The sequence below is a fragment of the Hordeum vulgare genome, chromosome 7H (genome assembly GCF_904849725.1).
Source record: "Hordeum vulgare subsp. vulgare chromosome 7H, MorexV3_pseudomolecules_assembly, whole genome shotgun sequence".
Taxonomy (NCBI): domain Eukaryota; kingdom Viridiplantae; phylum Streptophyta; class Magnoliopsida; order Poales; family Poaceae; genus Hordeum; species Hordeum vulgare.
The window spans coordinates 600,330,331-600,355,885 of NC_058524.1; the positions used below are offsets into that span (position 1 = coordinate 600,330,331).

The following is a 25,555-nucleotide window of genomic DNA, read 5'->3' on the forward strand; positions in this document are numbered from 1 at the left end:
GTTGACCCTGAAATTTAAAAGCACTACAAATGAACTCTGAAAATGTTGAAAGTTGGCATGCTATGATCATTTCACCCACATAGCATGTGTTAAAAAGTTGAGAGGGCTACGACAAAAACTGGATGCACTTCGTGTACAAAACGGACAATCTCTCTCGAAGTATGAGGGTTTCGAACGAGAACTCATCTCTTACAAAGGGATTTCATTTTTCTGAACTTATTTGAACTCCATACTTTTTGTGTGTGCAAAATGCACCATTCAAAGGCACATCACAAAATTTCAACAATTTCTGACTTCATTTGGTATATTTCGTGCATTTACTTTTTTTTTTTGAGCTAGTTGACCCTGAAATTGAAAAGCACTACAAATAAACTCTGCAAATGTTGAAAGTTGGCATGCTATGATGATTTCACCCACATAGCATGTGTTAAAAAGTTGAGAGGGCTACGACAAAAACTGGATGCACTTCGTGTACAAAACGGACAATCTCTCTCGAAGTATCACAGTTTCGAACGAGAACTCATCTCTTACAAAGGGATTTCATTTTTTTGAACTTATTTGAACTCCATACTTTTTGCGTGTGCAAAATGTACCATTCAAAGGCACATCACAAAATTTCAACAATTTCTAACTTCATTTGGTATATTTCGTGCATTTACTTAATTTTTTTTTGAGCTAGTTGACCCTGAAATTGAAAAGCACTACAAATGAACTCTGAAAATGTTGAAAGTTGGCATGCTATGATCATTTCACCCACATAGCATGTGTTAAAAAGTTGAGAGGGCTACGACAAAAACTGGATGCACTTCGTGTACAAAACGGACAATCTCTCTCGAAGTATCAGGGTTTCGAACGAGAACTCATCTCTTACAAAGGGATTTCATTTTTTTGAACTTATTTGAACCCCATACTTTTTGTGTGTGCAAAATGCACCATTGAAAGGCACATCACAAAATTTCAACAATTTCTGACTTCATTTGGTATATTTCGTGCATTTACTTATTTTTTTGAGCTAGTTGACCCTGAAATTGAAAAGCACTACAAATGAACTCTGAAAATGTTGAAATTTGCCATGCTATCATCATTTCACCCACATAGCATGTGTTAAAAAGTTGAGAGGGCTACGACAAAAACTGGATGCACTTCGTGTACAAAACGGACAATCTCTCTCGAAGTATCAGGGTTTCGAACGAGAACTCATCTCTTACAAAGGGATTTCATTTTTTTGAACTTATTTGAACTCCATACTTTTTGTGTGTGCAAAATGCGCCATTCAAAGGCACATCACAAAATTTCAACAATTTCTGACTTCATTTGGTATATTTCGTGCATTTACTTATTTTTTTTTAGAGCTAGTTCACCCTGAAATTGAAAAGTACTACAAATGAACTCTGAAAATGTTAAAATTTGCCATGCTATTATCATTTCACCCACATAGCATGTGTAAAAAAGTTGAGAGGGCTACGACAAAAACTGGATGCACTTCGTGTACAAAACGGACAATCTCTCTCGAAGTATTGGGGTTTCGAACGAGAACTCATCTCTTACAAAGGGATTTCATTTTTTTGAACTTATTTGAACTCCATACTTTTTGTGTGTGCAAAATGCACCATTCAAAGGCACATCACAAAATTTCAACAATTTCTGACTTCATTTGGTATATTTCGTGCATTTACTTTTTTTTTTTGAGCTAGTTGACCCTGAAATTGAAAAGCACTACAAATAAACTCTGCAAATGTTGAAAGTTGGCATGCTATGATGATTTCACCCACATAGCATGTGTTAAAAAGTTGAGAGGGCTACGACAAAAACTGGATGCACTTCGTGTACAAAACGGACAATCTCTCTCGAAGTATCACAGTTTCGAACGAGAACTCATCTCTTACAAAGGGATTTCATTTTTTTGAACTTATTTGAACTCCATACTTTTTGCGTGTGCAAAATGTACCATTCAAAGGCACATCACAAAATTTCAACAATTTCTAACTTCATTTGGTATATTTCGTGCATTTACTTAATTTTTTTTTGAGCTAGTTGACCCTGAAATTGAAAAGCACTACAAATGAACTCTGAAAATGTTGAAAGTTGGCATGCTATGATCATTTCACCCACATAGCATGTGTTAAAAAGTTGAGAGGGCTACGACAAAAACTGGATGCACTTCGTGTACAAAACGGACAATCTCTCTCGAAGTATCAGGGTTTCGAACGAGAACTCATCTCTTACAAAGGGATTTCATTTTTTTGAACTTATTTGAACCCCATACTTTTTGTGTGTGCAAAATGCACCATTGAAAGGCACATCACAAAATTTCAACAATTTCTGACTTCATTTGGTATATTTTGTGCATTTACTTATTTTTTTGAGCTAGTTGACCCTGAAATTGAAAAGCACTACAAATGAACTCTGAAAATGTTGAAATTTGCCATGCTATCATCATTTCACCCACATAGCATGTGTTAAAAAGTTGAGAGGGCTACGACAAAAACTGGATGCACTTCGTGTACAAAACGGACAATCTCTCTCGAAGTATCAGGGTTTCGAACGAGAACTCATCTCTTACAAAGGGATTTCATTTTTTTGAACTTATTTGAACTCCATACTTTTTGTGTGTGCAAAATGCGCCATTCAAAGGCACATCACAAAATTTCAACAATTTCTGACTTCATTTGGTATATTTCGTGCATTTACTTATTTTTTTTTAGAGCTAGTTCACCCTGAAATTGAAAAGTACTACAAATGAACTCTGAAAATGTTAAAATTTGCCATGCTATTATCATTTCACCCACATAGCATGTGTAAAAAAGTTGAGAGGGCTACGACAAAAACTGGATGCACTTCGTGTACAAAACGGACAATCTCTCTCGAAGTATTGGGGTTTCGAACGAGAACTCATCTCTTACAAAGGGATTTCATTTTTTTGAACTTATTTGAACTCCATACTTTTTGTGTGTGCAAAATGCACCATTCAAAGGCACATCACAAAATTTCAACAATTTCTGACTTCATTTGGTATATTTCGTGCATTTACTTATTTTTTTGAGCTAGTTGACCGTGAAATTGAAAAGCACTACAAATGAACTCTGGAAATGTTGAAATTTGGCATCCTTTCATCATTTCACCCACATATCATGTGTTAAAAAGTTGAGAGGGCTACGATAAAAACTGGATGCACTTCGTGTACAAGACGGACAATCTCTCTCGAAGTATCAAGGTTTCGAACGATAACTCATCTCTTACAAAGGGATTTCATTTTTTTGAACTTATTTGAACTCCATACTTTTTGTGTGTGCAAAATGCACCATTCAAAGGCACATCACAAAATTTCAACAATTTCTGACTTCATTTGGTATATTTCGTACATTTACTTATTTTTTTGAGCTAGTTGACCCTGAAATTGAAAAGCACTACAAATGAACTCTGAAAATGTTCAAATTTGGCATGCTATCATCATTTCACCCACATATCATGTGTTAAAAATTGAGAGGGCTACGACAAAAACTGGATGCACTTCGTGTACAAAACGAACAATCTCTCTGCAAGTATCACGGTTTCGAACGATAACTCATCTCTTACAAAGGGATTTCATTTTTTTGAACTTATTTGAACTCCATACTTTTTGTGTGTGCAAAATGCACCATTCAAAGGCACATCACAAAATTTCAACAATTTCTGACTTCATTTGGTATATTTCGTGCATTTACTTTTTTTTTGAGCTAGTTGACCCTGAAATTGAAAAGCACTACAAATGAACTCTGAAAATGTTGAAAGTTGGCATGCTATCATCATTTCACCCACATAGCATGTGTTAAAAAGTTGAGAGGGCTACGACAAAAACTGGATGCACTTCATGTACAAAACGGAGAATCTCTCTCGAAGTATGAGGGTTTCGAACGAGAACTCATCTCTTACAAAGGGATTTCATTTTTTTGAACTTATTTGAACTCCATACTTTTTGTGTGTGCAAAATGCAACATTCAAAGGCACATCACAAAATTTCAACAATTTCTGACTTCATTTGCTATATTTCGTGCATTTACTTTTTTTTTGAGCTAGTTGACCCTGAAATTGAAAAGCACTACAAATAAACTCTGCAAATGTTGAAAGTTGGCATGCTATGATCATTTCACCCACATATCATGTGTTAAAAAGTTGAGAGGGCTACGACAAAAACTGGATGCACTTCGTGTACAAAACGGACAATCTCTCTCGAAGTATCACGGTTTCGAACGATAACTCATCTCTTACAAAGGGATTTCATTTTTCTGAACTTATTTGAACTCCATACTTTTTGTGTGTGCAAAATGCACCATTCAAAGGCACATCACAAAATTTCAACAATTTCTAACTTCATTTGTTATATTTCGTGCATTTACTTAATTTTTTTTTTGAGCTAGTTGACCCTGAAATTGAAAAGCACTACAAATGAACTCTGAAAATGTTGAAATTTGGCATGCTATCATCATTTCACCCACATAGAATGTGTTAAAAAGTTGAGAGGGCTATGACAAAAACTGGATGCACTTCGTGTACAAAACGGACAATCTCTCTCGAAGTATCAGGGTTTCGAACGAGAACTCATCTCTTACAAAGGGATTTCATTTTTTTGAACTTATTTGAACTACATACTTTTTGTGTGTGCAAAATGCACCATTCAAAGGCACATCACAAAATTTCAACAATTTCGGACTTCATTTGGTATATTTCGTGCATTTACTTATTTGTTTTTGAGCTAGTTGACCCTGAAATTGAAAAGCACTACAAATGAACTCTGAAAATGTTGAAACTTGGCATGCTATCATCATTTCACCCACATAGCATGTGTTAAAAAGTTGAGAGGGCTACGACAAAAACTGGATGCACTTCGTGTACAAAACGGACAATCTCTCTCGAAGTATCACGGTTTCGAACGAGAACTCATCTCTTACAAAGGGATTTCATTTTTTTTGAACTTATTTGAACTACATACGTTTTGTGTGTGCAAAATGCACCATTCAAAGGCACATCACAAAATTTCAACAATTTCTGACTTCATTTGGTATATTTCGTGCATTTACTTTTTTTTTTGAGCTAGTTGACCCTGAAATTGAAAAGCACTACAAATGAACTCTAAAAATGTTGAAATTTGGCATGCTATCATCATTTCACCCACATAGATGTGTTAAAAAGTTGAGAGGGCTACGACAAAAACTGGATGCACTTCATGTACAAAACGGACAATCTCTCGAAGTATCAGGGTTTCGAACGAGAACTCATCTCTTACAAAGGGATTTCATTTTTTTGAACTTATTTGAACTCCATACTTTTTGTGTGTGCAAAATGCACCATTCAAAGGCACATAACAAAATTTCAACAATTTCTAACTTCATTTGGTATATTTCGTGCATTTACTTATTTTTTTTGACCTAGTTGACCCTGAAATTGAAAAGCACTACAAATAAACTCTGCAAATGTTGAAATTTGGCATGCTATCATCATTTCACCCACATAGAATGTGTTAAAAAGTTGAGAGGGCTACGACAAAAACTGGATGCACTTCGTGTACAAAACGGACAATCTCTCTCGAAGTATCAGGGTTTCGAACGAGAACTCATCTATTACAAAGGGATTTCATTTTTCTGAACTTATTTGAACTCCATACTTTTTGTGTGTGCAAAATGCACCATTCAAAGGCACATCACAAAATTTCAACAATTTCTAACTTCATTTGGTATATTTCGTGCATTTACTTAATTTTTTTTTTGAGCTAGTTGACCCTGAAATTGAAAAGCACTACAAATGAACTCTGAAAATGTTGAAAGTTGGCATGCTATCATCATTTCACCCACATAGAATGTGTTAAAAAGTTGAGAGGGCTACGACAAAAACTGGATGCACTTCGTGTACAAAACGGACAATCTCTCTCGAAGTATCAGGGTTTCGAACGAGAACTCATCTCTTACAAAGGGATTTCATTTTTTTGAACTTATTTGAACTCCATACTTTTTGTGTGTGCAAAATGCGCCATTCAAAGGCACATCACAAAATTTCAACAATTTCTGACTTCATTTGGTATATTTCGTGCATTTACTTATTATTTTTTTGAGCTAGTTCACCCTGAAATTGAAAAGCACTACAAATGAACTCTGAAAATGTTGAAAGTTGGCACGCTATCATCATTTCACCCACATAGCATGTGTTAAAAAGTTGAGAGGGCTACGACAAAAACTGGATGCACTTCGTGTACAAAACGGACAATCTCTCTCGAAGTATCAGGGTTTCGAACGAGAACTCATCTCTTACAAAGGGATTTCATTTTTTTGAACTTATTTGAACTCCATACTTTTTGTGTGTGCAAAATGCACCATTCAAAGGCACATCACAAAATTTCAACAATTTCTAACTTCATTTGGTATATTTCGTGCATTTACTTATTTTTTTTGAGCTAGTTGACCCTGAAATTGAAAAGCACTACAAATAAACTCTTCAATTGTTGAAATTTGGCATGCTATCATCATTTCACCCACATAGAATGTGTTAAAAAGTTGAGAGGGCTACGACAAAAACTGGATGCACTTCGTGTACAAAACGGACAATCTCTCTCGAAGTATCAGGGTTTCGAACGAGAACTCATCTATTACAAAGGGATTTCATTTTTCTGAACTTATTTGAACTCCATACTTTTTGTGTGTGCAAAATGCACCATTCAAAGGAACATCACAAAATTTCAACAATTTCTAACTTCATTTGGTATATTTCGTGCATTTACTTAATTTTTTTTTGAGCTAGTTGACCCTGAAATTGAAAAGCACTACAAATGAACTCTGAAAATGTTGAAAGTTGGCATGCTATCATTATTTCACCCACATAGAATGTGTTAAAAAGTTGAGAGGGCTACGACAAAAACTGGATGCACTTCGTGTACAAAACGGACAATCTCTCTCGAAGTATCAGGGTTTCGAACGAGAACTCATCTCTTACAAAGGGATTTCATTTTTTTGAACTTATTTGAACTACATACTTTTTGTGTGTGCAAAATGCACCATTCAAAGGCACATCACAAAATTTCAACAATTTCGGACTTCATTTGGTATATTTCGTGCATTTACTTATTTGTTTTTGAGCTAGTTGACCCTGAAATTGAAAAGCACTACAAATGAACTCTGAAAATGTTGAAACTTGGCATGCTATCATCATTTCACCCACATAGCATGTGTTAAAAAGTTGAGAGGGCTACGACAAAAACTGGATGCACTTCGTGTACAAAACGGACAATCTCTCTCGAAGTATCACGGTTTCGAACGAGAACTCATCTCTTACAAAGGGATTTCATTTTTTTTGAACTTATTTGAACTACATACGTTTTGTGTGTGCAAAATGCACCATTCAAAGGCACATCACAAAATTTCAACAATTTCTGACTTCATTTGGTATATTTCGTGCATTTACTTTTTTTTTTTGAGCTAGTTGACCCTGAAATTGAAAAGCACTACAAATGAACTCTAAAAATGTTGAAATTTGGCATGCTATCATCATTTCACCCACATAGATGTGTTAAAAAGTTGAGAGGGCTACGACAAAAACTGGATGCACTTCATGTACAAAACGGACAATCTCTCGAAGTATCAGGGTTTCGAACGAGAACTCATCTCTTACAAAGGGATTTCATTTTTTTGAACTTATTTGAACTCCATACTTTTTGTGTGTGCAAAATGCACCATTCAAAGGCACATCACAAAATTTCAACAATTTCTAACTTCATTTGGTATATTTCGTGCATTTACTTATTTTTTTTTGAGCTAGTTGACCCTGAAATTGAAAAGCACTACAAATAAACTCTGCAAATGTTGAAATTTGGCATGCTATCATCATTTCACCCACATAGAATGTGTTAAAAAGTTGAGAGGGCTACGACAAAAACTGGATGCACTTCGTGTACAAAACGGACAATCTCTCTCGAAGTATCAGGGTTTCGAACGAGAACTCATCTATTACAAAGGGATTTCATTTTTCTGAACTTATTTGAACTCCATACTTTTTGTGTGTGCAAAATGCACCATTCAAAGGCACATCACAAAATTTCAACAATTTCTAACTTCATTTGGTATATTTCGTGCATTTACTTAATTTTTTTTTGAGCTAGTTGACCCTGAAATTGAAAAGCACTACAAATGAACTCTGAAAATGTTGAAAGTTGGCATGCTATCATCATTTCACCCACATAGAATGTGTTAAAAAGTTGAGAGGGCTACGACAAAAACTGGATGCACTTCGTGTACAAAACGGACAATCTCTCTCGAAGTATCAGGGTTTCGAACGAGAACTCATCTCTTACAAAGGGATTTCATTTTTTTGAACTTATTTGAACTCCATACTTTTTGTGTGTGCAAAATGCGCCATTCAAAGGCACATCACAAAATTTCAACAATTTCTGACTTCATTTGGTATATTTCGTGCATTTACTTATTATTTTTTTGAGCTAGTTCACCCTGAAATTGAAAAGCACTACAAATGAACTCTGAAAATGTTGAAACTTGGCATGCTATCATCATTTCACCCACATAGCATGTGTTAAAAAGTTGAGAGGGCTACGACAAAAATTGGATGCACTTCGTGTACAAAACGGACAATCTCTCTCGAAGTATCACGGTTTCGAACGAGAACTCATCTCTTACAAAGGGATTTCATTTTTTTGAACTTATTTGAACTCCATACTTTTTCTGTGTGCAAAATGCACCATTCAAAGGCACATCACAAAATTTCAACAATTTCTAACTTCATTTGGTATATTTCGTGCATTTACTTATTTTTTTTGAGCTAGTTGACCCTGAAATTGAAAAGCACTACAAATAAACTCTGCAAATGTTGAAATTTGGCATGCTATCATCATTTCACCCACATAGAATGTGTTAAAAAGTTGAGAGGGCTACGACAAAAACTGGATGCACTTCGTGTACAAAACGGACAATCTCTCTCGAAGTATGAGGGTTTCGAACGAGAACTCATCTATTACAAAGGGATTTCATTTTTCTGAACTTATTTGAACTCCATACTTTTTGTGTGTGCAAAATGCACCATTCAAAGGAACATCACAAAATTTCAACAATTTCTAACTTCATTTGGTATATTTCGTGCATTTACTTAATTTTTTTTTGAGCTAGTTGACCCTGAAATTGAAAAGCACTACAAATGAACTCTGAAAATGTTGAAAGTTGGCATGCTATCATTATTTCACCCACATAGAATGTGTTAAAAAGTTGAGAGGGCTACGACAAAAACTGGATGCACTTCGTGTACAAAACGGACAATCTCTCTCGAAGTATCAGGGTTTCGAACGAGAACTCATCTCTTACAAAGGGATTTCATTTTTTTGAACTTATTTGAACTCCATACTTTTTGTGTGTGCAAAATGCGCCATTCAAAGGCACATCACAAAATTTCAACAATTTCTGACTTCATTTGGTATATTTCGTGCATTTACTTATTATTTTTTTGAGCTAGTTCACCCTGAAATTGAAAAGCACTACAAATGAACTCTGAAAATGTTGAAAGTTGGCATGCTATCATCATTTCACTCACATAGCATGTGTTAAAAAGTTGAGAGGGCTACGACAAAAACTGGATGCACTTCGTGTACAAAACGGACAATCTCTCTCGAAGTATCGTGGTTTCGAACGAGAACTCATCTCTTACAAAGGGATTTCATTTTTTTGAACTTATTTGAACTCCATACTTTTTGTGTGTGCAAAATGCACCATTCAAAGGCACATCACAAAATTTCAACAATTTCTGACTTCATTTGGTATATTTCGTGCAGTTACTTCTTTTTTTTGAGCTATTTCACCCTGAAATTGAAAAGCACTACAAATGAACTCTGAAAATGTTGAAAGTTGGCATGCTATCATCATTTCACCCACATAGCATGTGTTAAAAAGTTGAGAGGGTTACGACAAAAACTGGATGCACTTCGTGTACAAAACGGACAATCTCTCTCGAAGTATCAGGGTTTCAAACGAGAACTCATCTCTTACAAAGGGATTTCATTTTTTTGAACTTATTTGAACTCCATACTTTTTGTGTGTGCAAAATGCACCATTCAAAGGCACATCACAAAATTTCAACAATTTCTGACTTCATTTGGTATATTTCGTGCACTTACTTCTTTTTTTTGAGCTAATTCACCCTGAAATTGAAAAGCACTACAAATGAACTCTGAAAATGTTGAAAGTTGGCATGCTATCATCATTTCACCCACATAGCATGTGTTAAAAAGTTGATAGGGCTACGACAAAAACTGGATGCACTTCGTGTACAAAACGGACAATCTCTCTCGAAGTATCAGGGTTTCGAACGAGAACTCATCTCTTACATGGATACTATGGAAATGAAAAGTGTTTGAAATTTAGTACATTCCGTACATGCATTTCATAAATGGTTTAATACATTATTAAATTATTGCACCAATATTCCTATCTATTATTTCTGTTTTCTTCTGGGTCGTAGCCATGGAGAATCTTCATCATTCAGTAGGATGCTTGGGTCAGTTTTCACTTTGAAGGGCGGAATTTCATGAAACTTATTATAATCTTCTGACATGTCTGTCTTGTCATCTACTCCCACGATGTTTCTTTTTCCTGAAAGAACTATGTGGCGTTTTGGCTCATCGGACGATATCTTCTTTTGCTGATTTCTTTTTCTCGTTAATGTAGACATGTCCTTCACATAGAAAACCTGAGCGACATCATTGGCTAGGACAAATGGTTCGTCCATGTACAAAAGATTGTTGAGATCCACTGTTGTCATGTCGTACTTTTGGTCTACAACTACCTCGCCTCCTGTCAGCTTCACCCATTTGCACCGAAATAAAGGGATCTTAAAAGTAGGTCCATAGTCAAGTTCCCATATCTCCTCTATGTACCCGTAATATGTTTCCAAACAGTGCCCATTTTCATCTGTTGCATCAAAGCGGACACCACTATTTTGGTTGGTGCTCTTTTTATCTTGGGCAACCGTGTAAAATGGATTCCCATTTATCTCATACCCTTGGAAAGTACATATAGTCGAAGATGGTGTCCTGGCCAAACAGTACAGCTCATCTCCAACGGTGTCGTCATTCATGAGATGTGTCTGCAACCAACTGCCGAAAGTCTTCTCGTGTTCCCCTTTAATCCAAGAGTCAGCCTTCCCCGGGTTTTCGGAGCGTAGAATATTCTTGTGTCTCACGATATACGGAGCCACCACGGTGGAATTGTGTAGAACTGTGTAGTGTGCTTGAGAGAAAGAATGCCCGGCCATACATACTTTTGCTTTCCTTCCTAGTGTGCCTTTTCCTGTCAGCTACCCTCATACCGAGATTCAGGAACACCAATCGGCTTAAGGTCAGGAAGAAAGTCCACACAAAACTCAATGACCTCCTCTGTTCCATAGCCCTTGGAGATGCTTCCTTCTGGCCTAGCATGGTTACGAACATATTTCTTTAAGACTCCCATGAACCTCTCGAAGGGGAACATATTGTGTAGAAACACAGGACCGAGAATTCTAATCTCTTCGACTAGGTGAACTAGGAGGTGTGTCATTATATTGAAGAAGGTGGCGGGAACAACAACTCAAAGTGGACCAGACATTGGACCACATCAATCTGTAATCCTAATCTGTAATCCTGATAGACTTTCTCGATCGATTACCTTCTGAGAAATTGCATTGAGGAATGCACATACCTTCACAATTTCCAGGCGAACATTTTCCGGTAGAATTCCCCTCAATGCAACCGGAAGCAATTGCGTCATAAGCACGTGGCAGTCATGAGACTTTAGGTTTTGGAATTTTTTGTCTTTCATATTTACGATTCCCTTTATATTCGACGAGAAGCCAGTCGGGACCTTGATACTGAAAAGGACTTCAAAGAAGATTTCCTTCTCTTCCTTAGTAAGAGCGTAGCTGGCACGCCCTTGAAACTTCCCTGGATGCATGCCATCTCTTCCTTTATGACGTTCCTGGTCCTCCCGTGCTTCCGGTGTATCTTTTGACTTCCCATACAAGCCCAGGAAGCCTAGAATATTCACGCAGAGATTCTTCGTCAGGTGCATCACGTCGATTGCCGAGCGGACCTCATGGACTTCCCAGTAGGGTAGCTCCCAAAATATAGATTTTTTCTTCCACATGGGTACGCGCTTATCAGGGCCGTTAGGAACAGGTTGGCTGCCAGGACCCTTTCCAAAGATTACTTTTAAATCTTTGACCATATCAAATACTTCATCACCAGTACGGATGACAGGCTTCCCCCGGGGTTCTGCCTTGCCATTGAAATGCTTGCCTTTTTTCTTTAAGGGATGCTTGGGCGGAAGAAAACGACGATTGTACGGATACACATTCTTCCTACAATTGTCGAGATATATACTTTCTGTCTGATCCAAATAGTGCGTGCATGCATTGTATCCCTTGTTTGACTGTCCTGAAATGTTACTAAGAGCAGGCCAATCATTGATGGTTACGAAAAGCAACGCTCGAAGGTCAAATTCCTCTTGTTTGTGCTCGTCCCACACACGTACACCTGGTTCGGCCCACAGCTGTAAAAGTTCATCAACTAATGGCCTTAGGTACACATCAATATCGTTGTCGGGTTGCTTTGGACCTTGTATAAGCACTGGCATCATAATGAACTTCCGCTTCATGCACAACCAAGGAGGAAGGTTGTAGATACATAGAGTAACGGGCCAGGTGTTGTGACTGCAACTCTGCTCCCCAAAAGGATTCATACCATCTGTACTCAGACCTAACCATAAGTTCCTTGCGTCAGCTGCAAATCTCGGGAACTCTCTCTCGATTTTTCTCCACTGTCGACCATCAGCGGTGTGCCTCAACTTATCGTCTTTCATACGATCTTCCATGTGCCATCGCAACAACTTCGCATGATCTTTATTTCCGAAGAGACGTTTCAACCGTGGTATTATAGGAGCATACCACATCACCTTGGCAGGAACCCTCTTCCTGGGTGGCTCGCCCTCAATATCACCAGGGTCATCTTTTCTAATCTTATACCGCAATGCAGTGCATACCGGGCATTTATCCATATTCTCATACTTCTCACCGCGGTAGAGGATGCAGTCATTAGGGCATGCATGTATCTTCTGCACGTCTAATCCTAGAGGGCAGACAAGCTTCTTTGCTTCAGCAATTCCATCATAACCCCTCTTGGAAGCATCTTCTTCATCAGTAGTTGCCTCTTCTTGGAAGCATCTTCTTCATCAGTACCAGCAACTTTTCGAATGACGAGTCAGTCACACCGGTCTCTGCCTTCCACTTCAGCAATTCCAGTGTGCTACCCAGCTTCTTCTGGCCATCTTCACAAGTTGGGTACAACAATTTGTTGTGGTCCTGTAACATCTGCTCGAACTGCAACCTCTCCTTTTCTGTGTCGCAACCTCGCCGTGCATCAGAAATGACCCGACCAAGATCATCAGCGGACTCATCTGGTTCCCGTTCTTCATCCTGATCTTCTTCTTCATTGTCTTCCATTGCGATATCAGCATACTCAGGGAACATAGATCGGTAGTTGTCAGCATCGTTCTCTTCTTCTTCATCGTCGTCTTCCATCATAACCCCTCTTTCTCCGTGCTTGGTCCAAACATTATAGCCCGACATAAAACCGGACCGAAGCAGGTGGCTCTGAATGACTCTTGAGGAAGTGTAATCCTTCTCATTCCGACATTCAACACATGGACAAAACATATAGCCACCACCATACTTGTTCGTATCGGCTGCATCTCGAAAAGAATGCACGCCTTCTCTGTAAGCGGTTGTGCGTCGATCACCGTACATCCATGGATGGCTCATCTGCGTTATACGACAGTATATCAAATACAATCACGATCCTAAAAATTAGTACCGCACGGTCTAAACGAGGAAATATAGTTGCTAACCTTTTAGAATAAGTAGAAATAAAGAGGAAGAGGTTTAAGCGTGGCTCAGGCATCTCATATCGTAGTTGTGTTCGGTGAACTGAAGCGGCATCGCTCTAACACACATTTCAACAAACACCTCTAGTGCATCAAAAAAGTGGAGAGCAAGCACCCACCCACAATCCTCCATCCAAGAAAAATGCAACGAAGAGGGGAGATGGGGGTTGTGCTATATATAGGCAGAGGACTTTAGTCCCGGTTTGAGACATAAACCGGGACTAAAGGTGACGCACATGCGGGCTTCCCACCGCGTAGCCCTTTAGTCCCGGTTTGGGACACGAACCGGGACTAAAGGCTCATTACGGGCCGGGACTAAAGCCTCGAGAAAGGATATGAGAATTGGGGCGACGTGGCCGGGCCTTTAATCCCGGCCCAGAGGCAGGCCGGGACTAAAGGGTCCCGGCCAAAGGCCCGTTTTCCACTAGTGTGAATCTAATCATGATTGATGCAATCATGCATGCGCTTACATATGAACATACACTACAACTCAAGCTGGCATATCACGGGTCGAGTTAACCCAACTTGAACAAACTTTTTGTTACAGATACGTGTACAAGAATGTATATCCTTTTACAGATATGCAAATCATGCATTTAGATACCATATAACGAGAAAAAAATGACATTGATCTCACAAGCTTATCAAGCATGCATGCACGAGCGAGCTAGCCCATGCAAACGCCTGACATATCAACTGTAGCGGATAAAACATACATATGGTGCGTGTGTATGACATGCAAAATAGTAGAACGATTATGCATGGATGGATGGATCAGATGGGGCAGGTGAAGTTGGCGGGGCACTTCTTGCCGCACTGGTTGAGGAGGAGGGTCAGGTCGATGGGGACATTGAGCTTGATGCCGAGGATGTTGGCCCTGATGGCGGTGCAGAGGCACACGGCGGCGTCGAGGTCGGCGAGCCCGCCTAGGAGTGGGCAGCACTGCTCGTTCGCCGGCACGCCGATCTTGAGCTTCAGCAGGTTCAGCACGTTGGCGCACACGCCCAGCTTCAACGTGTTGATCGAGCAGCTGCCCCTGCCGGTCGACGGCACGGAAGGTGGGAGGATCGGCGGGGTGGGGACGACCGGTGGGCAGTAGGGCCCGCAGCCCTGCACGGCGGCGAGGAGGACCATGTTCAGGGCGAGGAAGAGGGCGAGCTTGGAGGGCGCCATTGCTCTTACTGGTTTGTGGCTAAGCTTGGTAGGCTTTGCTAGCTTGGGATGGTTTTCTTGAGTTGTTTGGGGGGTTATTTATAGGCCGGGTGTAGTGTGCAAGTCCATGCAAGTCACTCGTTCATGTCATGATCGGGCGAGCTAATTATTTTGACTCTTGCCGTAATTTGTGAAGATTGTGTGCAACCGTTTATTATTGTACTAGCATGTTATGTGTGTACTGCCATCGGAGTTTAATCTGCGCCATGAGACTCTCCTTTAGTTTCCAGAGTAGTCCTATATGCATACTATCGGTTGTGTGCATATAAATAATTGATGGCTCTACAAGTGTGTAGTTATATAATTATCTGGAGCATAGCAATGGACAAAGGAATATGTCAGGCATGCAGCGCTATGAGCTGGCATATACCCCGATCATCCGGGTCACGAGAGGCGTATATAGGCCATTGTGTTGTATGGTTTTGATTCCATGTGCCTACTTTACGTGTCGTACTTTGGTTTACCCTACTGGCTCGTTGGCATCCATGGATGCGTATGCTCAGCTAGCTGTATAATTATTAGTTAATCCGGCCCAATTGGTTGTGCTCACGAATAATATATCAACTAGATCCATCCTGATCCCATCACGATCCGTCCCACGATCTCATCACGATCCGTCTGGCGATCCCATCACGATCCATCTCGATCTAGTGTCGAACGGACGACATCTTCGCGTTCCGTACAGCTCGATGACGATCTCCACCTTCTTGATCCAGCAAGAGAGACGCAGAGGTAGATGAGGTCTCCAGCACAGCGGCGTGGTGGTGGAGCTATTCCAGCAGGGCTTCGCCTAAGCACCGCTGAAACTAGACTAGAGGAGAAACAGTTCTAGAGAGAGAGAGGGCAGCACTGTTTTTTTTTGTCTCAAAAACCCTCAATACCTCTACTATATATAGGAGGGAGGGAGGGAGGGGAGGAGGCAGCCTCAAACCCTCAAGGTTTGGCAGAAATTGGAGATGGAGGAGCCTACTCCAATCCTACTAGGAGTAGGATTCCTCCTTTCCACTTGAAAACCCTTTTCACCTTTTTCACCTTTGGGTTTTTTGCCTCTCAAACCTCATGGGCCTTAGTGGGAGCTTATGTCAGCCCACTAGGGGCTGGTTTGTATCCTCCCACATCCCATAAGGCCCCTGGGAGCGTGACACTCCTCCCGATGGTCCCCGGTACCCTCCCGGCACTCCCTGTACAATATCGATGAGCCCGAAACTTTTTCGATGACCAAAATAGGACTTCCTATATATCAATCTTTACCTCGGACCATTCCGGAGCTCCTCGTGACGTCCGGGATCTCATCCGGGACTCCAAACAACTTTCGGTTACCAACACCTATAACTCAACTATACCGAAACGTCACCGAACCTTAAGTCTGCAGACCCTGCGGGTTCGATAACTATGCAGACATGACCGAGACACCTCTACTATCAATAACCAATAGCGGGACCTGGATGCCCATATTGGCTACTACATATTCTACGAAGATATTTATCGGTTGAACCTCTATGTCAAGGATTCAGTTAATCCCGTATGTTGTTCCCTTTGTCCTTCGGTATGTTACTTGCCCGAGATTCGATCGTCGGTATCTCTATACCTAGTTCAATCTCATTATCGGCAAGTCTCTTTACTCGTTCTGTAATACAAGATCTCGTGGTTAACTCCTTAGTCACATTGCTTGCAACGCTTATTGTGATGTTGTCTTACCGAGTGGGCCCCGAGATACCTCTTCGTCATACGGAGTGACAAATCCCAGTCTCGCTTCACGCCAACCTAACAAACACCTTCGGAGATACCTGTAGAGCACCTTTATAGTCACCCAGTTACGTTGCGACGTTTGATACACACAAGGTATTCCTCCGATGTCCACGAGTTGCATTATCTCATGGTCATAGGAACAGATACATTGACATGCACAAAACAGTAGCAATAAACTGACACGATCATATGCTACGTTTATAGTTTGGGTCTTGTCCATCACGTCATTCTCCTAATGATGTGATCCCGTTATCAAGTAACGACACTTATCTATGGATAGGAAACCTTAACCATCTTTGATCAACGAGCTAGTCAACTAGAGGCTTACTAGGGACAGTGTTTTGTCTATGTATCCACACATGTATTTGAGTTTCCAATCAACACAATTATAGCATGGATAATAAACGATTATCATTACCAAGGAAATATAATAATAACCAATTTATTGCCTCTAGGGCATATTTCCAACAGTCTTCCACTTGCACTAGAGTCAATAATCTAGTTCACATCACTATGTGATTTTGATGAATCTAACACCCATACAGTTCTGGGGTTTGATCATGTCTTGCTTGTGAGAGAGGTTTTAGTCAACCACTACTGAAATTCAGAAATTTGCCGTCTGCCAAGGCGAACGGCAAAGGGTGCAACCACGGACGGCAAAGGCTTTGCCGTCGGTGAGCTGACGACAAAGTAGACGGCAAAAAAATCCGGTGAAGAGGTTCTTTGCCGTCTGCTTTCCCAAAGCGGACGGCAAAGAATCTTTGCCATGAGGGGGCAGACGGCAAAATAAATGGGACGACACATATTGCAACGTCCCCGTTAAGTGTTAACGGCAGGCCTCCTCCCTTTGTCGTCTGCCTTCACCCCTTTGCCTTGTGGGGGCAGACGACAAAGAGGGGAGAAAGAGGGGGCAGATTCCCCCCTTTGCCATGTGGGGGCAGACGGCAAAGAGGGGAGAGAGAGGGGGCAGATTCCCCCCTTTGCCGTCTGCCTTCCCCCCTTTGCCATGTGGGGGCAGACGGCAAAGAGGGGAGAGAGAGGGGGCAGATTCCCCCCTTTGTCGTCTGTCTTCCCCCCTTTGCCATGTGGGGGCAGATGGCAAAGAGGGGAACCAACCCCTTTTTTATTTATTTTTTGTTATATACAACATTTTTAACAATAATCAGCATATATATATATATATATATATATATATATATTTGACATAAATAAATTTCTTTCCGTACTCATAACCATATTAAAATAACCTATTATATCCAGCTTTCAAGTTGCATCCGTACCAAACCATATATTACACCACTTTCATCCACGTGCATACAAAGTTTCATATATTCATATACTACAATAGTTTCAATACAACCCATGGTACAAGAAATCATCTTCAAGCATTCCATCAATATTTTCCAAGCTTCCCGTGAAGTGAAGGTAATCTGCAAAATGACAAATAAGAAAGTTAGAAGAATAATACTAGATGAAGTAGTGTATATATAGGTTATTTCGAAGAGAAATTAGCTAAGTATAGACCATTTAGGAGCTAACTAAGCTAATTATATCATTTAGGTGGAACCCTAGCTAACTATAGGTCGTTTCGGAGCTAACTTGGGTAAAATAGGTCATTCCGGAGCAAACTATGCTTATTAAGCCATTTTTTATCTAGCTAGGCTAGTTATAGGCCATTTAATACCTAAGTTAGGGGGAATAGGTCATGTTGCAGCTACGTAAGCCTTATTATGTCATTTAGGAGAGAACTTAGCTAACTATAGGTCATGTTTTATTAAATAGACCATTTAGGAGCTAACTAAGCTAATTATGTCATTTCGTAGGATAATTAGCCAATTTAGCCTTTCTTGGATGAGTCTAAGCTACGTAGAAGAAGAGAAAGAGAATAAGAAGTAAAAGAAGGAGGAGGAGGGGGAGGAGAAGGAGAAGGAAGAGGAGAAGAAGAAGAAAAGAAGAAGGAGAAGGAGAAGGAGGAAGAAGGAGGAAGAAGAAGGAGAAGGAGGAGCTCCTTCTCCTTCTTCTCCTCCTTCTTCTCCTTCTTCTTATCCTCCTCCCTCTCCTTCTTCTTCTTCTCCTCTTCTTATTCTTCCTTCCTTTCATTTTTCCTCTTTCTTCTCGTCTTGTCCCCTTCTTCGGGCTAAATTGGCTAAGAATGCCTTTTTGGAGCTAATTATGTCATTTCGAGGATAATTAGCTAAGTATAGGTCATTTTTTTTAAATAGGTCATTTTGGAGCTAACTAAGCTAATTATGTCATTTAGATGGATAATTAGCCAATTTAGCATTTCTTGGATGAGTCTGAGCTACGTAGAAGAATAGAAAGAGAAGAAGAAGTAAAAGGAGGAGGAGGAGGAGGAGGAGAAGGAGAAGGAAGAGGAGAAGAAGAAGAAAAGAAGAAGGAGAAGGAGAAGCAGGAAGAAGGAGGAAAAAGAAGGACAAGGAGGACTCCTTCTCCCTCTTCTCCTCCTTCTTCTCCTTCTTCTTATCTTCCTCCCTCTCCTTCTTCTTCTTCTTCCTTCCTTTCATTTTTCCTCTTTCTGCTCCCCTTGTCCCCTTCTTCGGGCTAAATTGGCTAAGAATGCCTTTTTGGAGCTAATTATGTCATTACGAGGATAATTAGCTAAGTATAGGTCATTTTTTATTAAATAGGTCATTTTGGAGCTAACTAAGCTAATTATGTCATTTAGATGGATAATTAGCCAATTTAGCCTTTCTTGGATGAGTCTAAGCTACGTAGAAGAAGAGAAAGATAAGAAGAAGTAGAAGAAGGAGGAGGAGGAGGAGGAGGAGAAGGAGAAGGAAGAGGAGAAGAAGAAGAAAAGAAGAAGGAGAAGGAGAAGGAGGAAGAAGAAGGAGAAGGAGGAGCTCCTTCTCCTTCTCCTCCTCCTTCTTCTCCTTCTTCTTATCCTCCTCCCTCTCCTTCTTCTTCTTCTCCTCTTCTTCTTCTTCCTTCCTTTCATTTTTCCACTTTCTTCTCGTCTTGTCCCCTTCTTCGGGCTAAATTGGCTAAGAATGCCTTTTTGGAGCTAATTATGTCATTTCGAGGATAATTAGCTAAGTATAGGTCATTTTTTATTGTATAGGTCATTTTGGAGCTAACTAAGCTAATTATGTCATTTAGATGGATAATTAGCCAATTTAGCCTTTCTTGGATGAGTCTAAGCTACGTAGAAGAAGAGAAAGAGAACAAGAAGTAAAAGTAGGAGGAGGAGGAGGAGGAGGAGGAGGAGAAGGAGAAGGAACAGGAGAAGAAGAAGAAAAGAAGAAGGAGAAGGAGAAGGAGGAAGAAGGAGGAAGAAGAAGGAGAAGGAGGAGCTCCTTCTCCTTCTTCTCCTCCTTCTTCTCCTTCTTCTTATCATCCTCCCTCTCCTTCTTCTTCTTCTCCTCTTCTTCTTCTTCCTTCCTTTCATTTTTCCTCTTTCTTCTCCTCTTGTCCCCTTCTCCGGGCTAAATTGGCTAAGAATGCCTTTTTGGAGCTAATTATGTCATTTCGAGGATAATTAGCTAAGCATAGGTCATTTTTTATTAAATAGGTCATTTTGGATCTAACTAAGCTAATTTTGTCATTTAGATGGATAATTAGCCAATTTAGCCTTTCTTGGATGAGTCTAAGCTACGTAGAAGAAGAGAAAGAGAAGAAGAAGTAAAAGAAGGAGGAGGAGGAGGAGAAGGAGAAGGAAGAGGAGAAGAAGAAGAAAAGAAGAAGGATAAGGAGAAGGAGGAAGAAAGAGGAAGAAGAAGGAGAATGATGAGCTCCTTCTCCTTCTTCTCCTCCTTCTTCTCCTTCTTCTTATCCTCCTCCCTCTCCTTCTTCTTCTTCTCCTCTTCTTCTTCTTCCTTCCTTTAATTTTTCCTCTTTCTTCTCCTCTTGTCCCCTTCTTCGGGCTAAATTGGCTAAGAATGCCTTTTTGGAGCTAATTATGTCATTTCGAGGATAATTAGCTAAGTATAGGTCATTTTTTATTAAATAGGTCATTTTGGAGCTAACTAAGCTAATTATGTCAATTAGATGGATAATTAGCCAATTTAGCCTTTCTTGGATGAGTCTAAGCTACGTAGAAGAAGAAAAGAGCAAAAGAAGTAAAAGAAGGAGGAGGAGGAGGAGGAGGAGGAGGAGGAGAAGGAAGAGGAGAAGAAGGAGAAAAGAAGAAGGAGAAGGAGAAGGAGGAAGAAGAAGGAGAAGGAGGAGCTCCTTCTCCTTCTTCTCCTCCTTCTTCTCCTTCTTCTTATCCTCCTCCCTCTCCTTCTTCTTCTTCTCCTCTTCTTCTTCTTCCTTCCTTTCATTTTTCCTCTTTTTGCTCCTCTTGTCCCCTTCTTCGGGCTAAGTTGGCTAAGAATGCCTTTTTGGAGCTAATTATGTCATTTTGAGGATAATTGGCTAAGTATAGGTCATTTTTTATTAAATAGGTTATTTTGGAGCTAACTAAGCTAATTATGTCATTTAGATGGATAATTGGCCAATTTAGCCTTTCTTGGATGAGTCTAAGCTACGTAGAAGAAGAGAAAGAGAAGAAGAAGTAAAAGAAGGAGGAGGAGGAGGAGGGGGAGAAGGAGAAGGAGAGGAGAAGAAGAAGAAAAGAAGGAGGATAAGGAGAAGGAGGAAGAAGGAGGAAGAAGAAGGAGAATGAGGAGCTCCTTCTCCTTCTTCTCCTCCTTCTCCTTCTTCTTATCCTCCTCCCTCTCCTTCTTCTTCTTCTCCTCTTCTTCTTCTTCCTTCCTTTCATTTTTCCTCTTTCTTCTCCTCTTGTCCCCTTCTTCGGGCTAAATTGGCTAAGAATGCCTTTTTGGAGCTAATTATGTCATTTCGAGGATAATGAGCTAAGTATAGGTCATTTTTTATTAAATAGGTCATTTTGGAGCTAACTAAGCTAATTATGTCATTTAGATGGATAATTAGCCAATTTAGCCTTTTTTGGATGAGTCTAAGCTACATAGAAGAAGAGAAAGAGAAGAAGAAGTAAAAGAAGGAGGAGGAGGAGGAGGAGAAGGAGAAGGAGAGGAGAATAAGAAGAAAAGAAGAAGGAGAAGGAGAAGGAGAAGGAGGAAGAAGGAGGAAGAAGAACGAGAAGGAAGAGCTCCTTCTCCTTCTTCTCCTCCTTCTCCTTCTTCTTATCCTCCTCCCTCTCCTTCTTCTTCTTCTCCTCTTCTTCTTCTTCCTTCCTTTCATTTTCATCTTTATTCTCCTCTTGTCCCCTTCTTCGGGCTAAATTGGCTAAGAATGCCTTTTTGGAGCTAATTATGTCATTTCGAGGATAATTAGCTAAGTATAGGTCGTTTTTTATTAAATAGGTTATTTTGGAGCTAACTAAGCTAATTATGTCATCTAGCTATCTTTTATTAAAACACTAGAAATAACATACCTAAGTTAGGGTCAAGCACGGTGGCTCTGGCTTGTTTCACCTGGAGAAGGCTGCCCTGGAGAAGGCTCGACTGTAGAAGGGTCGTGCGATGCGTTTCGGGAGATATTCTGCACCAAAAATCGTTTGCAATGTGTAGTTACCATGAGGACACTCTTAAGATCACTCCACTGAAATGAAACTCACCGTCCCCGTCACGTTAATGACTCGCATCGGCGGAGGCACTTGGCCGTTCTTCTCGCACATAGACTGTACATTTGGTTTCGACAAGTCAAACTTTTTATTTATTAATGAAACGGACATTCAAATGCAAGATTTGAAATAACATGAAGAAGAAACTTACCACGAAGAGCTCGTATATGGCCCTGGTAGACGCATCATTCCGTGCCCTCTCCGCCTCCACCAATGCAGTCGTCCTCTCCTCCAGCTCCCTAATTTCCTTATCCTTCTCCGCCATAGCCGCCTGCATTGCCTCTCTCTCTTTCTGAATAGCATCCTACAACACAACTCATTGTTAGCAATGTAATCATATTGGTTCCAACGCACAACATAATGCGGAAAGATAGTTGAGTCCATTAAACTAACCTCGATGGCGAGCTCGACTGGCCGTGGACGACATGTTATCTCCGGACAAGAGCTCGTTTGGCGTGCCTTTATCTGCCGGAGAGTGCTAGGACAACGTATAAGGCCGTATCCAATAGCGATCGAGCCATGGGGCCTCCCGTTGCCATCTATCATCACCAGCTCTAGATCAATAGGCCCCTCGCTCGGGTTAAAGTCCTCCCCTTTCCTCGCCTTCCCGTGATCTCTGTACTTCACGAGCTTGTCGTGGGAGGAGATGTTGGTGAAGTTTTCTGGATGCTTGAGGTCAGACTCAGAGAATGCCTTGACCTTCTTGTACGAGGCAGTATGGGCCATTGCATACAGGTCGTACATCTGTGGCGCCTCCGTCTTATTGTGACGCGCCTAAAAGAGAGAGAGAGGAAAATTGTATTGGTAAAGGGCTTAAGATAGCATTAAGAATGAATTGCATGAGGCATGAAGCAAACCACATACCCAGTTCTCGCCAAATTGGATTAAGTTGGCGCTCCCTTGATGGTGTGGCATGCCAACCATTTTGCCACACCTCTCCTTGGCGTTGTTGTGGCTGGCCTCCCACGTTTCGGAGCACCACTGATCCACCAAGGCCTCCCAACAATCCATCTTATCCACACACCATCTCGGGGGCACCTAAGTTAATAAAGAGAAATTTGAGCGCGTAAGAACCAAATCAAGGAAACTAACTACAAAGCCTTAATAATATGTAATTACCTTCATGTAATGCTCCTTCTCCATCTTAGCATCACGGCACTTCGCCTTGTCAAGCCTAATACGCCGCGTGTCATAGTAGTCTCGAACAGCCTGCACCCGAGCCTCGTGCCGAAAGTTTTGAAGTAGGCGGCGACATTCGGTTTCGATAACCTTTGTCGCGTCCTCCTCGTATCCCTCCTCACACCTGTAGTAGGTCTGCAAACGAGACAACACCGATTAGTACAATAAATAGCTATGGTTGATTTATAATTGTGTGAAAGAGGCCCAGAACTTTCGGATCGCCATGTCCGCCCTCGTGTCACACAAAACACCGTCGATCTCCACCTCCGGCGGGGCCGGGGCACCCAAGTAGTGCTCCCAGGTCATTCCTACCTCTCGCTCCCGACCGGGCAACGTAACAAACCCTGAGAAGTTTTGACAGCAAAGAACACCAAGGACGCTGTTGGGCTTGCGGACACCCTTGGCAACAATCCAACCCCTACAGTATGACAAATTAAAGCCAAAACATTAGATATTTGAGAAAACGCGAAGGAAAAAGGTTAAATAAGAGTAAATTAACTTACTTGTCCCCATTTGGCCTAATCGACCACCTCTGCTCGGGGGTCGCTGGCACGAGCGGGAGCCCCGAACTACCACGCTGGTAGAAGGTAGCCCCCTCACCCAGCTCCTGTCGCTACCAGCATGGCCACTTGGCTCAGGCCAGGTATCCCACTGGGTCTCTTGGGACGTACCCTCATCCCTGCTTTGCTCCGGAGTCGCCTGGAAGGAAGCCTCTGGGACACGAGTCTCGTGGGTCGAAGGCTCGTCGACCTGAGGCTCGTCGACCCGAGGCTCGTGAACCGGAGACCGTGTAGCCTCCACCTCAAACGAATCCACCCTAGAAGTCCTGTGCTCAGGTGAATCAGCTTGGGGTGGTGGCGGAGACCGTGTAGCCCTACCTCTCCCGCGGCCACGTGTACCTTTAGTACAACATAAATACCAACATGAGTAATAAAATGTATATAAATACCAATATGCATACAACATGAGTACAACATAAATACCAACATGAATACAACGTGTACCTTTAGTGCCTCTCGGCTTCGCGGGGGGTCGACCTCCTCTCACGGGGGCGCTCCTTGCAAAGTAGAGAGCAACACTCTCCGAAGAGGCGAGGCAGGAATGGAAGTACCCATCCCATCACCCGCCAACGAAGAAGCAGCCGCGTAGTGCTTTCGACCCTTTCCCACCATCTTTCAACACCTGTCATGACAAAGAGTAAATGAAATTAGTACAACATAAATACCAACAGGAGTAATAAAATGTATATAATTTAAGTGTATCATCGTCATAAATACCAACATGACTAATAAAAATTGAATACCTAACATGAACTCAAAATTTCTATATAGTATAATAGTTGAATACCTGACATGAACTAATAACAATCGTCCTCGTCTATATATGCTTCGGGGTCAATAAATGCATCATGATCATCACTATCATCAATAAATGCATCATCATCACTATCACGAAGAACATGTGGAAGGCCACGATTATGTAATCGGTCAAGAAGTGACAGGTCATCCGCAGCAGTAACCTATTCTTCTTCCAGCTCTTCCTGTTCGGGCTCAGGGGTTAAGACGGATTCACTGTCGCTGTCTACTTCAATGTTCTGGGGTGAAGTAGAGCGGTTCTTGAAACGTTTCTTAGACATACGTGTTTCTTGGAAAAATTCTCCTTCATATCTGTCTGGGTTAATGTGAGGTTCGTAATCCTCTTCATTGAGGGTAGTGGTCTAAAATGTGGTGGCACTTCATAAACGAAATCCCAACCTTTGAGATTTGGATCAGTTTGGCAGGCCCACGATAGATAGAAAACTTGTGTTGCATGTTGAGCCGTAATATAGACATCGGGAACATCTAAGTGGGTGTTTTGGTTGATTTCGACTAGTCCTATATGTTCATGAGTCCTTCTAGTCTCCCTCGGCTCAAACCAATAACATTTGAAGACT

At 41.0% G+C, this 25,555-nt stretch overlaps 1 protein-coding gene across 1 annotated transcript; it reads right to left on the reverse strand.

Moving 5' to 3' along the window:
• Positions 1-14,430: 14,430 nt before the first annotated feature.
• Positions 14,431-15,169, reverse strand: LOC123410120 (cortical cell-delineating protein-like). Its single transcript, XM_045103008.1, has one exon. It carries the CDS (start codon positions 15,105-15,107, stop codon positions 14,709-14,711), a length of 399 nt encoding a protein of 132 aa, XP_044958943.1. The 5' UTR covers positions 15,108-15,169; the 3' UTR covers positions 14,431-14,708.
• Between the last annotated feature and the right edge of the window lie 10,386 nt (positions 15,170-25,555).